This window comes from Notamacropus eugenii, chromosome 2 (assembly GCF_028372415.1).
Source record: "Notamacropus eugenii isolate mMacEug1 chromosome 2, mMacEug1.pri_v2, whole genome shotgun sequence".
Taxonomy (NCBI): domain Eukaryota; kingdom Metazoa; phylum Chordata; class Mammalia; order Diprotodontia; family Macropodidae; genus Notamacropus; species Notamacropus eugenii.
In genome coordinates this window covers 480,392,176-480,404,914 of record NC_092873.1, presented here as the reverse complement: position 1 = coordinate 480,404,914, position 12,739 = coordinate 480,392,176, and the positions used below count along the sequence as shown (strand labels likewise).

Below are 12,739 nucleotides of genomic sequence, written 5' to 3'. Positions count from 1 at the left end.
CTGAAGGCTAAATACCTTCCTCAGAATCACCCAGCTAGTAAGTGTCTGAGGGTAGATTTGCTCTCAGTTCTCTGACCCCAGGCCCAGTGCTCTAGCCACTACAACAACTAAATGTTTCTTCTTACATACTTCCAGCAAAGTATTTAACTTCACAGGGTTGCTATGAAAATCCCCAGCATATGTAAAAGCATTTTATAAACATAAGACATTAAACAAATATTAGCTGTTGTATGTCTATATCCTCCATAACGATGCAGAGAGAGCTAACCCCATAAGAGGCACTCAATACATATTTGCTAAATGAGGGAATTCCCTTTCGGATACAAAATGCTTGTCTGATTTGAGGAGAGGAGGAGAGAAGAAGGAGTTTTTTCCCTTTTAGTCCAGAAAGGAATATGCTTTTCCATATTTGCCTATTTGCTGTTCCTTGATAGAACATTCCACCTCTTGTCACAGACTTCTCCTATACCAGGAAAGAATCCCCTCTTCACTTTCATTCTATTAGAATCTTGAACTTCCTTCAAGGCTTCATTCAGGGGGCTGCCTCCAGTGGGAAGCCTGCCCTGATTTCCCTTATTATTATTGTCTCCTACAAAGCACTTCAAATTTATTCAAATATATACATGGTCACAACTATCAGACCAGCTGCTCTGGCCATACTTTCCTCTGGCTTTTCTCCCTTTAAAACTTTCAATTGTGGAACTCCTGCCCAGGGCTCCCTCCCCTCATTCTTGATTGCTGATTGCCTCACTATGTCTCCCTAGCTGCTCCCTCTATGCTCCTTTTTACTCACATCTTCTTGCTTCCCAAGGGTCTTACTCCCTTTCCCTTCCAACATCCTCCTCCCCCCTTCACCTTCCAGTCTCCAGTTCTAGAACCACAACCAAACTCAACGTTGCCAATGCTGCTAGAAAGACATGTCTGCAGCCTCCTCTGTGGTTCCACTCCCTTCCTCTGTAACTTTGCAAACCAAAATACCTCAAATACCCAGCTACCCTTACTCTGCATATGTTATCTTCTTCATTAAAATATAAACTCCTTGAAGGCAGGGACTGACTTCATTTCTATTTTTGAATCCCTGTAATTTTATACACACTGCTTGATAAGCTCTTAATAAATAAATAAACCCACATTCATGTTGTATTCTCCACTAAAAAGTCAGGCCTTTAAAGGCAGGTGCTGATTTTCATGTTTTTCTTTTTATCCCTGTGCCCTTGTGCAATGTCTTTCACAGGGAAGGCAGCTAATACGTTTGCTGAACTGAATTGGAACTCTGGAAATATGGTTTTATTTAGAAATATGTGGCAGTCAACAATGGGAACAAATCTGAGAATGAATGCAATTCCAATTTATCATCTCTTGTCTGGGTGGTGTCTCCCAAAGTATTCCAACCTCAGCCAAAATTAAACTCTAGGTGATCTTATCCCAAAGCATGACCCACCTACCTGCATTGGCCGTTGTTGGAGTGACAGTGACCTGAGAGGTGACATCTGCTTGCTTCCTATGCAGATGACTGAATGAGGGGGAAACTGGGTCAGTCTTTGGCAGACCCATATCCCCAAGGCTTCTGTAGAGGGAAGGTCAAGACAGGGAAACACATCATTAGTCACCCTGTCCCAGAAAGAGCACAGTTTAATCTCTGCCAGAGGTTAGCATAGTGATGAAGGCCGTACCATTGCTGTTGCCACAACAGTGAAGTCCAAGGTAGGCTACCCTGCCCATCCAGAGGGTGGCGGTGATGTGTGGTCTCTCCTATCCCCTTCAGGGCTCAGATGATGGGTCAACAATTCGGCCTCAAGGGGCTTTCAAAACATTTCCTACCCAATTACACCTTTCTATGATAAAATGGGAGATGTTGAGAGGTAGTTGGATGGGGTAAAGAAAAAAATGTGGCTGTAGGTATTCTCCATGTCAATGGGACAGCCCCTTTCTGACCTCAACTGTCTCAGGGTTGGCATGTCAGATAATTATTTAAACTAGGCAGGAAAAAGGGCAGAAAAGCAGGACAGATTCAACTCCAACAGTCCAAAATTTAGAGTATGTATATATACCTATATATATACACCTATACATATACATGCATATGTATATATATATGTATGTATGTATACATATACATCACACAGCAGGATGTTCTTAGGCATAAGATTAAAATGAACAGAGTGTCTACTACAAGGGGAAGTTAGGTGGCACAATGAATAGAGTACTAAACTTGGAATCAGAAAATCTCCTCTTCCTCAGTTCAAATCCAGCTTTAGACACTTACTAGTTGTGTGACCCTGGACGAGTCATTTACTCTTGGTTGCCTCAGTTTCCTCATCTGTCACATGAGCTGGAGAAGAAAGTGACAATGCACTCCAGTATCTTTGCCAAGAGAATCCCAAATGGGGCCACCAAGAGGTGGACGTGACTGAAATGACTTGACAACAACAATCTAGTACAAGGAAGATACATTAGTTGTAGGCAATGATGATCCACTCTTAATTGTGCTTTAAGGTTTACAAAACTTTTTTTGAACAACCCTAAGAGAGAAGTAATAAAAGTGTTATTTTCTTGCAAATTAGAAACTAAAATCTCATGGAAAGAATGTTGGACTTGGAGTCAGGAAGACCTGAGCTCAACTCTACCTTGATCCCACTGAGTAGTTGTGGTTGCATGGAAAAAAAACAACTTTTCTGAGCCAAAGAGCAAAGGATCATACTTTCGGAAGTGGAGTGGAATTTGAAGATTATAGAATCACAGAATTTGTGTTGAGAATGGATCCCAGAGGCTATTTAGTTCAACTTATACACATAACATATCTAACAGATGTTCCTTCAGCCTCTGCTAAAAGCCCTCTAGCACATGGGACCCACAGTCTCTCAAGCTACCCCATCCTACCCTGCAATTGTTAGTAATTCTTAGTAAGTTTTCCCTTATGTCAAGCCCATATTTTGTTCTTTAAAACTCCTACCCATTGTTGCTAGTTTTGCATTCTAGGGCAAAAACAGAAAATCTCTTCCATATGATAGACCTTTAAAATAACCCAAAGAGGACTACCCTTCTTCTCCCCACCTGATCTTTTCTTTCCCAAACTAAACATACCCAGTGTTCTAATGATCCTCACTGGACCTGATCTCAGGACCTGTCACCATCTTGGTGGTTGCTCCTCCCCTGTGGGGTAGGGAATCTTTAGCTGATCTCTTTCCTTTCATCCATCTTCATACATGAGCAATCTTAGGTTCAGAAGTTAAGGGACTTGTCCTAGGTCTCACTTACCACTGAAGGGTAAGGAAATGGTAGAGCCAGGATTAGAACCCACGTCTTTCCATGGTACTACTACTGATTGCATTTCCTTATCTGTAAAATGAGGATAATAATGCCTATTATTGTCCAATTGTGAGGCCCAAATGTAGGTATGTGGGTGTGTATATGTGGGTGACTGAGTTACTCAATGGCATCTAATCATCCCACCCTTACATAAAATGAAACTCTGCAAAGTTTAAAACCTTTTAGAACATAAAGCTATTAAGTGACTGACTCCTAGACACAGCTAGCAAATAGCTGAGATTTGAACCTGTCTCCCTCCTCCAGGCCCATCACTGTTTCTAACGCATCACCGCACACAGCTGTGTCTCAAACCAACCCCCTCAATATTGGACTTCCAAGGGTGTCCAAAGTCCTGGGGAAATGCTGCTGTGTAGGGAGGGGAGCCAAAAATGTAATCCGGGGGAGAGTGAACGTTGGAGCTAGCTTGCCAATGGGGAGAATTTGAATAGGAAGAGGAAAAGGAATATGCAAATTCGACTCCAGTTGTGAGGGGCTAGAAATCATGATTATAAATCTGGGTAGCAAGACAGGAACATTACAGGCCTCGGAGCCTTCAGGAAGCAAGAGTTAGGCTGGCTAATGAATCTGAAGCCTGACTTCCTAACAGAGCTGTGGGAGGAGAAAGGAGATGCCTGCCTGGCTCCTGGGGTGAGGGTTAGCCTGGGCCTGGAGAAAAGAACAGGGAGCTTCCCACCAGTGACTCTGTGTACTTACTCAGCCTGATTATTTGAGTGGCTGAGGGCATATCACATCACCGCCCAGCCCATCTGTATAATAATAACAGCTAGCAATTATCAGGAGTTTTATGGTTCGCAGAGCACTTTACAAACAGTCTCCTTTTATCCTCATGATAAGCCCTGGGAGGTAGGTGTCCTTATTGCCCCTGGTCTACAGATGAGGCAGAGGTTCAATGACTTGCCCAGGGTCACACAGCTGGCAAGTGTATGAAGCAGGATTAGAACCCAGGTCTTTTCAATCAAGCACCCTATAAACAGTGCCAGTTCCCCATATTCCATAATTTGGGGTGGGGTGTCTGACGCCGGAGGCCACCTATGGCCCTCTAGCTCCTCATGTGCAGTCCTCATGTGCAGTCCTTTGACTGAATCCAAACTTCACAGAACAAATTCCCTTATTAGGAGGATTTGTTCTGTTAAACTTGGACTCAGTCAAAAGGCCTCACCTGAGGACCTAGAGGGCCACAGGTGCCTTAGCTGTCAGTGTTCTGTAGTACAAAGAAGACCAAACACTGCTGTTCTTGTTATCTCTGCTCTGAAGCATTTAGAGTCAGGGTTAAAATCAGTTGTGTGGCCTTGGGAAAATGACTTAAGATCTCTGAGCCCCACTATTCTCATCCGTAAAGTGGGGATGGTGAGATTTTAGCACTAGTCACTTGTGGTGAAGTGTGAGTGAGATAATGTAAGCAAAGTACCCTACACACCTAAAAAGGCCTATGCAAATGTAACTTGTAACATTTATAAATATGTGAATCGGCCGCCTTGAGGGACTGTTGGGAGGAAATAGCTTTGCAAACCTTCAAGGCATCTCTGAGGAGTGTTTTTGGAAGTGGACCTGTGATTTCACTGGGGTCTAAGGAAACTCTCTCAAGAGCAGTCTAGCCAGATTGAAAGGTAATTGGAAAATATTTTATCGGAATGAGTGAATAAATAAAATAAAATTAAAATGCAACACCACATAGATAATGTTAATATTACTGAGTTGCTTTTCAGGCCTGTCAGACCCCTTGTGACCCCTTTGGGATTTCTTTTTTTGGACAGAGTTACTGGTGTGGTTTACCATTTCCTTCTCCAGCTCATTTGACAGATGAGGAAACTAAGGCAAACAGGGTGAAGTGACTTGCCCAGGGTCACACCACTAGTAAGTGTCTGAATCTTCCTGACTCCAGTCCCAGCAGCGCTCTACCTGCTGTGCAACCCAGCTGCCCATTAATATTATTCATTGTTAATATTGTTATAATGGTCTTTCTAAGTCAACATATAACGACACAGAGATCCGTTTCTATTTGAGTTTGATACCATTGTCCTAGATTGTAAGATCCTTCAGGGCAGATTATTTTTCATTTTTATTTCTATCCCCAGCATCCAGCACACAGATGATCACATAGAGACCTTAATACAGTCTCATTGAATTAAATACAAAGGCTGAGGGATGGTATAGGATTCTCATTCCTCAATCCTAGGTTCCTATGGCTCTTTAAACCCAGCTACCTCCAAATAAAAGAATAAGATGACTCAAAATCTAGGTTCGAGTTCAGTTTCTTACTAGGAGTGGAGGTTGGCATGAGGGTATATGTGACTGCAGGTAAACTTTCTCTTTAAGTCTCACTTTTCTCCTCTGTCAAATGGGGACATTGTGTAACTCACCTCACAGGGTTATTATGGGGAAAGGGCTTTGCAAATCCTAAACCTCTACAGAAATGCCAGCTATTATTCCTGGTGTAATGCATGTAGAACAAGGACTTGTTTGTCATTGAATCAGGCTTAGAGCTCTCAGAGGAAGCTCTTTCTTTCTCCCACTGCCCAAAACTAAGTGACTGCATCCACCAGGACCCCCTTTGGACTTCTCTTTATTCCTTGCCCCCATTCTGTACAGTTTCCCCTTCTCACTCTCAACAATGCCTTGCAGTTACCATCTGTCTACAACTTGCAATTTCCTTTCCTTTCTTATCTCACCCTCTTTGGTCTTCTCCAGGTGTTCTAAAGTGGTAGTTAGCTAATCTAATAAACTTTGTGTTGTTATGCTAATGAGGCAGACCATAGGAGCTACTCAGGACTCTCTCTCAAATTCTTCAGCTATACCCTACTTGTGAAGTAGGGGCAGCTAGGTGGTGCAGTGGATAGAGCACCAGTGCAGGAGTCAGTTCAAATCTCACCTCAGACACTTGATACTCCCTAGCTGTGTGACCTTGGGCAAGTCACTTAACCCCAATTGCCTCATTCTGGGTCATCTCCAGTCATCCTGATGAATATCTAGTCACTAGATTCAGATGGCTTGACAAGAGAAGTGAGGCTGGTGACCTGCACAGCCCTCCCTCACTCAAAAACAAAAGTCAAGTACAATCATTTCTCTGATGACATGGTCTTCTTCGGCAATGAAGGAAGAATACACACACACATGTGAAGTACAACTAGGACTTTAGAAAAGATGGTAGTAATTTGGGGGTCTTTCTCTGGTATGATCTTAATTTGTATAAGCAAAATAAAATAAAAAAGGTAGAAATGAGTTCAGAAAAATTTCTCATTTGATGGGGCTCTTTTCTCTAACCATGATGATTACAATCCATCTATGCTTTGACATCCTGTGGAACTCTTGCTCTTGTCGTTCCATAAACTCTTCCACCACCCTATAGCTCTTCCTCTGTATATCTCTTGTCTTTGCATCAATACCAATGGACTGATCATCAGTTAGCCCTTATTTTCACTGTAGTACAGCACACTGACCTACCTCCCTTTAAGATCTTACTCTTCTTTGATGACTTCTTTTATGCCACTCACAGAATCACAGAATGGTAAGGTGCCTCAAGTGGTCATCTAGTCTAGTCCACGCCTCACAGAATCCTTTGTACCATATACTCAACAAAGGATCATCCACTGTTTGTCTGAAAACCTCCATTGAAGGGGGATCTCCCTGCCTCTATTCTACTTGGAAATAGCCCTAATTGTTAAAAAAAAGTCTTTTCCTGTATCTCAAGTCCATATTTGCTTCTTTGCAATTTCTACTCATTGTTCTTAAATCTGCTTTCCTGGGATCAAAAAGAATGAGTAAAACTCCTTTTATACATTTTAACCCATCAAATTTTCTTAAATGACTCTCATGTGTTACTTCTCACCAATCCCATTCCCAGTCTCTCCATTGATTTTTGGGGAAGTATCTTGAAATTACACTATAAGGATATTGTTTGAAGGAACTGGATATGTTTACCCTCGAGAAGATGAAAATGGGATTGGTAAATATCCAGGTAAATTTCTCCAGTTCCTTCAAACAGTTTTTTGGTGGTGTAAGCTCAAGACCTTTTCCCAATGGAAGAGTCAATGGAGAGACTGGGAATCAGAAAACTTGAGTGTTCTGGTCCTAACAAGCTATCCAAGAGTCTTCAAGTCTCCTACCCACTTGGAGCCTCAGTTTTCTAATCTATAAAGTGGTGGTGATGGCACCTGTACTCCCCACCTTACAGAGTTGTTGTGAAGAGAACATCTTACAAATGATCAAGTGATGCCCATATTATATGAGCTATTATGATTATTGGAGGAGGAAGGAGTCATTTCTCTAATCCAACTTCTGTCTGAAGCATGAATATCCCTGATGAGAAGAGGTTAATAACCTACACTTGACAAATTTTTCCAGTGACCAGACACTTATTACCTCACAAGGCAACCAGACTGCAATGTTCTGAGGCAACCTGGTAGAGTGAAAAGAGTCAGAGAGCACTGGATTAAATCTCAGCTCTTCTATGTACTTCTTATGTGACCCTGGGAAAGCTGCTTAACATTTGAACCTCAGTTTCCTCAGCTGTAAAATTAACTAGACTGTCTCCAAGTTCACTTTCAGTTCTAGTTCTATAATAATTGCCCAAGACCTATGTTTTCTATCTCTTTGAATGCTTCACAGTAATGCCTTGCACATGGAAGGTACTCAGAAAATAGATTTTGATTGAAATGTGGTGAACTTATCACCACACTTTGGGTGAGCATTAAAATCTCACTGGACTCCATTGAATTAGATAACCTCCAACTCCCCAGATTCCATAGTTTGATCAGGAGTTCCATGGAATGAGGTCACTTCTGAGATTCTGAATAAAAGAATGTGGACTTTACAGGGACATGGGAACAGGAAGAGCAATCACAACACTGAATGAGATGAAGAAACAAGAGGTTGTCAAAGGCGGGAAAAGCATTTCACAAACACACCAGAGGTGGTAGGGAGCAGAATATTTAAAATGAGTGCCTTGCCTGAAATCCCATTCACTCTTACATAAGGGAGATAGGAGGGAGGGGAAAGGTGGGTATGGGACTTATGACTCTAATATAGGCAATGAGTATGAAGTCATTCTTCAGAGCTGCCTTCATCTGGGGAGAAGAGGAAGCATAATGAAATAAAATCTGGTCAGGGAGAAAGTGATGATGAGGCATCAGAATTGGCTACTGCCCTGAAAGAAGCAGAAGGGGAGAGGGAGAAGTTCTGCACAGAAACCTGAGAAGGTCAGCAGCAGAAGGGATATCGTCCCTGGCTTTGACTGTGTGACCATGGACTGATTCCTTAACCTCTCAGTGCCCCCAACCAACTCTCTAAAGTGTTAAATTGAGGAGTGTGTTGGACCTCACTCTAAGCAGTGGGAACCAATTTTTAAGTTTTCAGTGCAGGCATTTATATCTCAGAAATTGGCAAGCTGCAAGTAGCAGAACCTGATTTATTATCTTAATGATCCCTTGTTTTTAAGAAAATAAAGGAGAAAAATGAATTGAATTTAAAAATGTCAACTATAGACTTTTTTTGGTAGGGAGCTGGTTGTTAACCATTTATCAGCACCCCCTTAGAAACTTGAAAAGAAGTTGCCTGTCTGTATAGGTAGAGGAGGTCTTCATATTCAGTGATCCTTCCTGATGACATCACACATCTAGATACTTCCTCTATCAATCATCATCATCATCATCATCATCATTATCACGATAGTCATTTAGCACTTTCAGGTTTGTAAAGGACTTTAGAAATATTATTTCTTTTAATCATTACAACAGCCCTATTTTAAAGATGAGGAGACTGAGGCAGATATAATGTCTGAGGCCAGATATGAACTTAGGACTTCCTGACTCCAGGTCTAGGGCTTGCTTTACTGTCCAGCCTAAATCAATGGAATTTTGAAACACATTTTGGCTAGTGACTGGGGAATTAGGAGCTGTTCTTAATGAATGATGCCCAAGCTTTTGGTAGCTAAATCCAAAGGAATGGAAAATTCCCAAAAGTGGGGGAAGGGAGGATATGGTCATGATTTCAAAGGTCCAAGACAAAGCATTTGGCTGTGAAAAAAAAGATCAGTAAAAGGATACTTATTATTATTTGCAATAATAAGCTACTCATGAAGTGCTTTAAGATTACGAATGAGTTTCTTTAATGTACTTTTGTAGGTAGGTAATACAGTTATTGTCATCCCATTTACAGTCAAAGAAACTGAGGCTCAGAGAGACAAAATGAGTTATCCAAAGCCACACAAATGGTTAAGTGACTTCCCAGGTACTCTGACTTAACGAAAAGCACTTGTTCCACTCAAATGTGTAGCTAGGATAGGGCAATTAAGACTTATCCTTGGAGCATGAAAATTTGAGAGGGTTCTTTCAGGATCTGCATTCCTTTAGTGCATGTGTTTGTCCTTCGTTGCCAAAGAAGACCATGCCATCAGAGAAATAAAGACATGACTTGAACTTCACATTGTTTTGCGTGAGGGAGGACTGTGCAGGTCACCAACCTTCTCCTCCAGAGCCATCTGAATCCAGTGACCAGATATTCATCAGGATGACTTGAGATGACCCAGGATAAGGCAATTGGGTTAAGCAACTTGCCCAAGGTCATACAGCTAGTGAGTGTCAAGGGTCTGAGGTGAGATTTGAACTCAGGTCCTCCTGATTTCTGCACTGGTGCTCTATCCACTGCACCACCTAGCTGCCCCTTGCATTCCTTTAGTACTGTGGAAACAAATGAGCACAGGACTTAGTTGGCTAGAATAAGTTATCAAAATTAGAAGTCATCAGATGGTGTACACAGGCATTCTCTCCCAGCATGGAGTGGCATCCCACATAAGGTTCTCTCCAGTCTGGCTCATGTTGTATCTTCTACAGAAGTGGCATAATAATGATAACAGTAATAGCAGCTAACATTTTCATAGTGCTTTGAGGTTTGCAAAGTACTTTACATATTTTATTTGGTCCTCAACACAACCTAGATTCTACCATCATCCTTCTCTGAGAGGTAAGTGACTTGACAAAGGCCTCACATCAAATAAGTGTCTAAAGCAGGATTTGAATTCAGGTCTTCTTGACTCCAAGTCCAATACCATATATTGTGTCAACTAGCTCTCTCTTGGTGTCCTGGGGTCACTTCTCTTGGGTGCCAATTTCCCTTCAGCATTTCAAGAAATGTTTTCTGCCCTTCCATGACACCTAGAGGAAAGTGGCACCATATTACAATAGAGCACTATGTCTGCAGTCAGGAAGATCTCAGTCATTCAGATCAGCCTCAGTCATTTAGCAGCTATATGACCCTGGGCAAGTCATTTAACCTCTGTCTGCATCCATTTCCTCAACTGTAAAATGGGGATAATAGCATCTACTTCCCAGGGTTATTGTGAGGATCAAGTGAGCTAATTTCTATAAAAAGCACTTAGCACAGTGGCTGACACATAGTAGGCACTTCATAAATGCTTATTTCCTTCCTCCTTTCTTTTACTTTCCTGGAGTGTCTTTTATGACATTTGCCCTGCATACAGAAATGGCTCCTTATGCTTTGGTTTCCACAATGCCAAATTTTGTTCTTATTTGTAGATAATCTAGAACTAAAAATGATGGTATGGGAATGCAATCAGCAAAGGGAGTAAACAGGGATAGAAAACCAAAGATGCAGAGGCAAATTAGGGTTTTGGGAAAGACCTTAAATGACTTAAATGGAACTGGAGTATCTGACTGCAAGAGTGAGACAGTGCTTGAACAACGACCTCAATCCCCATCTGTCCACCCAAAGATATGTCAAAAGGTAGGTGGGGGAGTGGGGCTAAAGCTGGGGAAGAGCTGGTGGGGTGGTCACTTCCTTTCCTTGAGGAGACCATCTTGGCAGGTCACACACAGTAAGAAAGAGAAGCAGGAGGAGTACTGGCAGGCAGAGAAAGGGGCTTAGAATCAGGGCTTAACCACCTATCTCAAAAAATATCTATCTACCTATATATCTAAATAGCTATCTATCTATCCATCTATCATCTATTTATCATCTATTAATCTATCATATAGTTACCTATTATCTCTCAATCTATCATTTACCGCTCTACCTATTATTTATCAATCCATCATCCGTCTACCTATTATCTAACAATCTATCTTCTATCAACCATCTATCTACCTATTAAATATCCATCTATCTATCATCTATCAATCTATCTTCTATCTACCTACTATCTATCAATTTACCATCTATCAATCTGTCTCTATACTACACATACATTTAATTTTAATCTGAATTATTTAACACTTTCTTAAGTCTACACAAGCAACAAACCAATGGATCAAACTGATTCATAATGATTGCCAGTTTCTGTGGTGTAAATGCTCATACTGAAAAATTTAACAACCTGTTGAATTAGAGCTGCCTACCTTTTGAGACAGCTTAGATCCCTTTATCTGCTGCCTATGTGGAGAGGTATTTGTGAGCTCAGGTACACCATAATCACAGCTAATACTTAAGGGTTTCAGCTCTTTTCCAAGAGGTAGCATGGGAGTGGCTAGAGATTTAGGCCTCAGAATCAGGAAAACCTGGTGTTAAGTTCTTCCTGTGACGCATTCCGGCTCTGTGATACTGAACAAGTCCCCTAATTTATATTGACCTCAAATAACTGTCTCAGACTCTAAATTGTGGAGCCGATTGGTATCTACATTGGTAGAGGGAGAATTCCCTTGCTGAGAATTGCTTATGCCAAATTCTGTATCATAACTCTCTCCCTACAATGGTTTGCAAATTGCTTGATATAAAATTATCTCAAAAAAGCCTCATTTACAATTGCCTTATTAGATAGGCTTTAGAAGTACAGATAAGGGAATTGAGAACCAAATAGGTTAAAAGACTTATCTAAGGTCACAAAGCCAATAAATGCCAGGCTTTGAATGCTGGTTTTATTCTAAGCCTTTCTTAGAGAAAGTGGAAATGTATGCTCAGAAAATAGTAAGCCTGGGAAGATTTAAGGGACCATCAAATACAAACCCCTTCACTAATACATAGGGAGTGTCCCTGGGCTGAGATTAGATGTGTCCTTTGGGACCCTTCCACCTCAGGTTTCAGGAGATCAAAGCCTTCTGTTACAAATGACTACCTTATCAGCTTCAAGTTAGCCACTTTTTCATACTCCCAAAATCCTTTCTCATTTATCTATAAGTGAACTTGATCCAGGACACAAGGAGATGCAGGGAGGCAAGGTCATTCTTCTCCCCACACCTAAGCTATACTCATGTCTTCATTGTGTTTATATAGCAACTGCAAAGCCCAATTGCATGAATGCAGCATTTTGACCTATTAAAGGCCTCAATCTTTCTATATACAAGGAAAGAAATGAGAGTCCAGGCTCAAGATAACACAGATAGTCTCCCATTGCTTATAAATTGACTTGTCTCTGAGAAGAAAAAAAATGATCTGGCATAAATAGCAAGAAATATTTATTAAA

General features: G+C 41.3%; 1 protein-coding gene across 1 annotated transcript in view; it reads right to left on the bottom strand.

Moving 5' to 3' along the window:
* The window catches only part of LOC140523202 (protein FAM78A-like), a 44,792-nt gene that overhangs the window by 6,171 nt on the left and 25,882 nt on the right, over window positions 1-12,739 (bottom strand). The window contains exon 2 of the mRNA XM_072638189.1: window positions 1,446-1,567. Coding sequence (XP_072494290.1) covers window positions 1,446-1,567 — 122 coding nt within the window. The remainder of the gene's footprint in view (window positions 1-1,445; window positions 1,568-12,739) is intronic.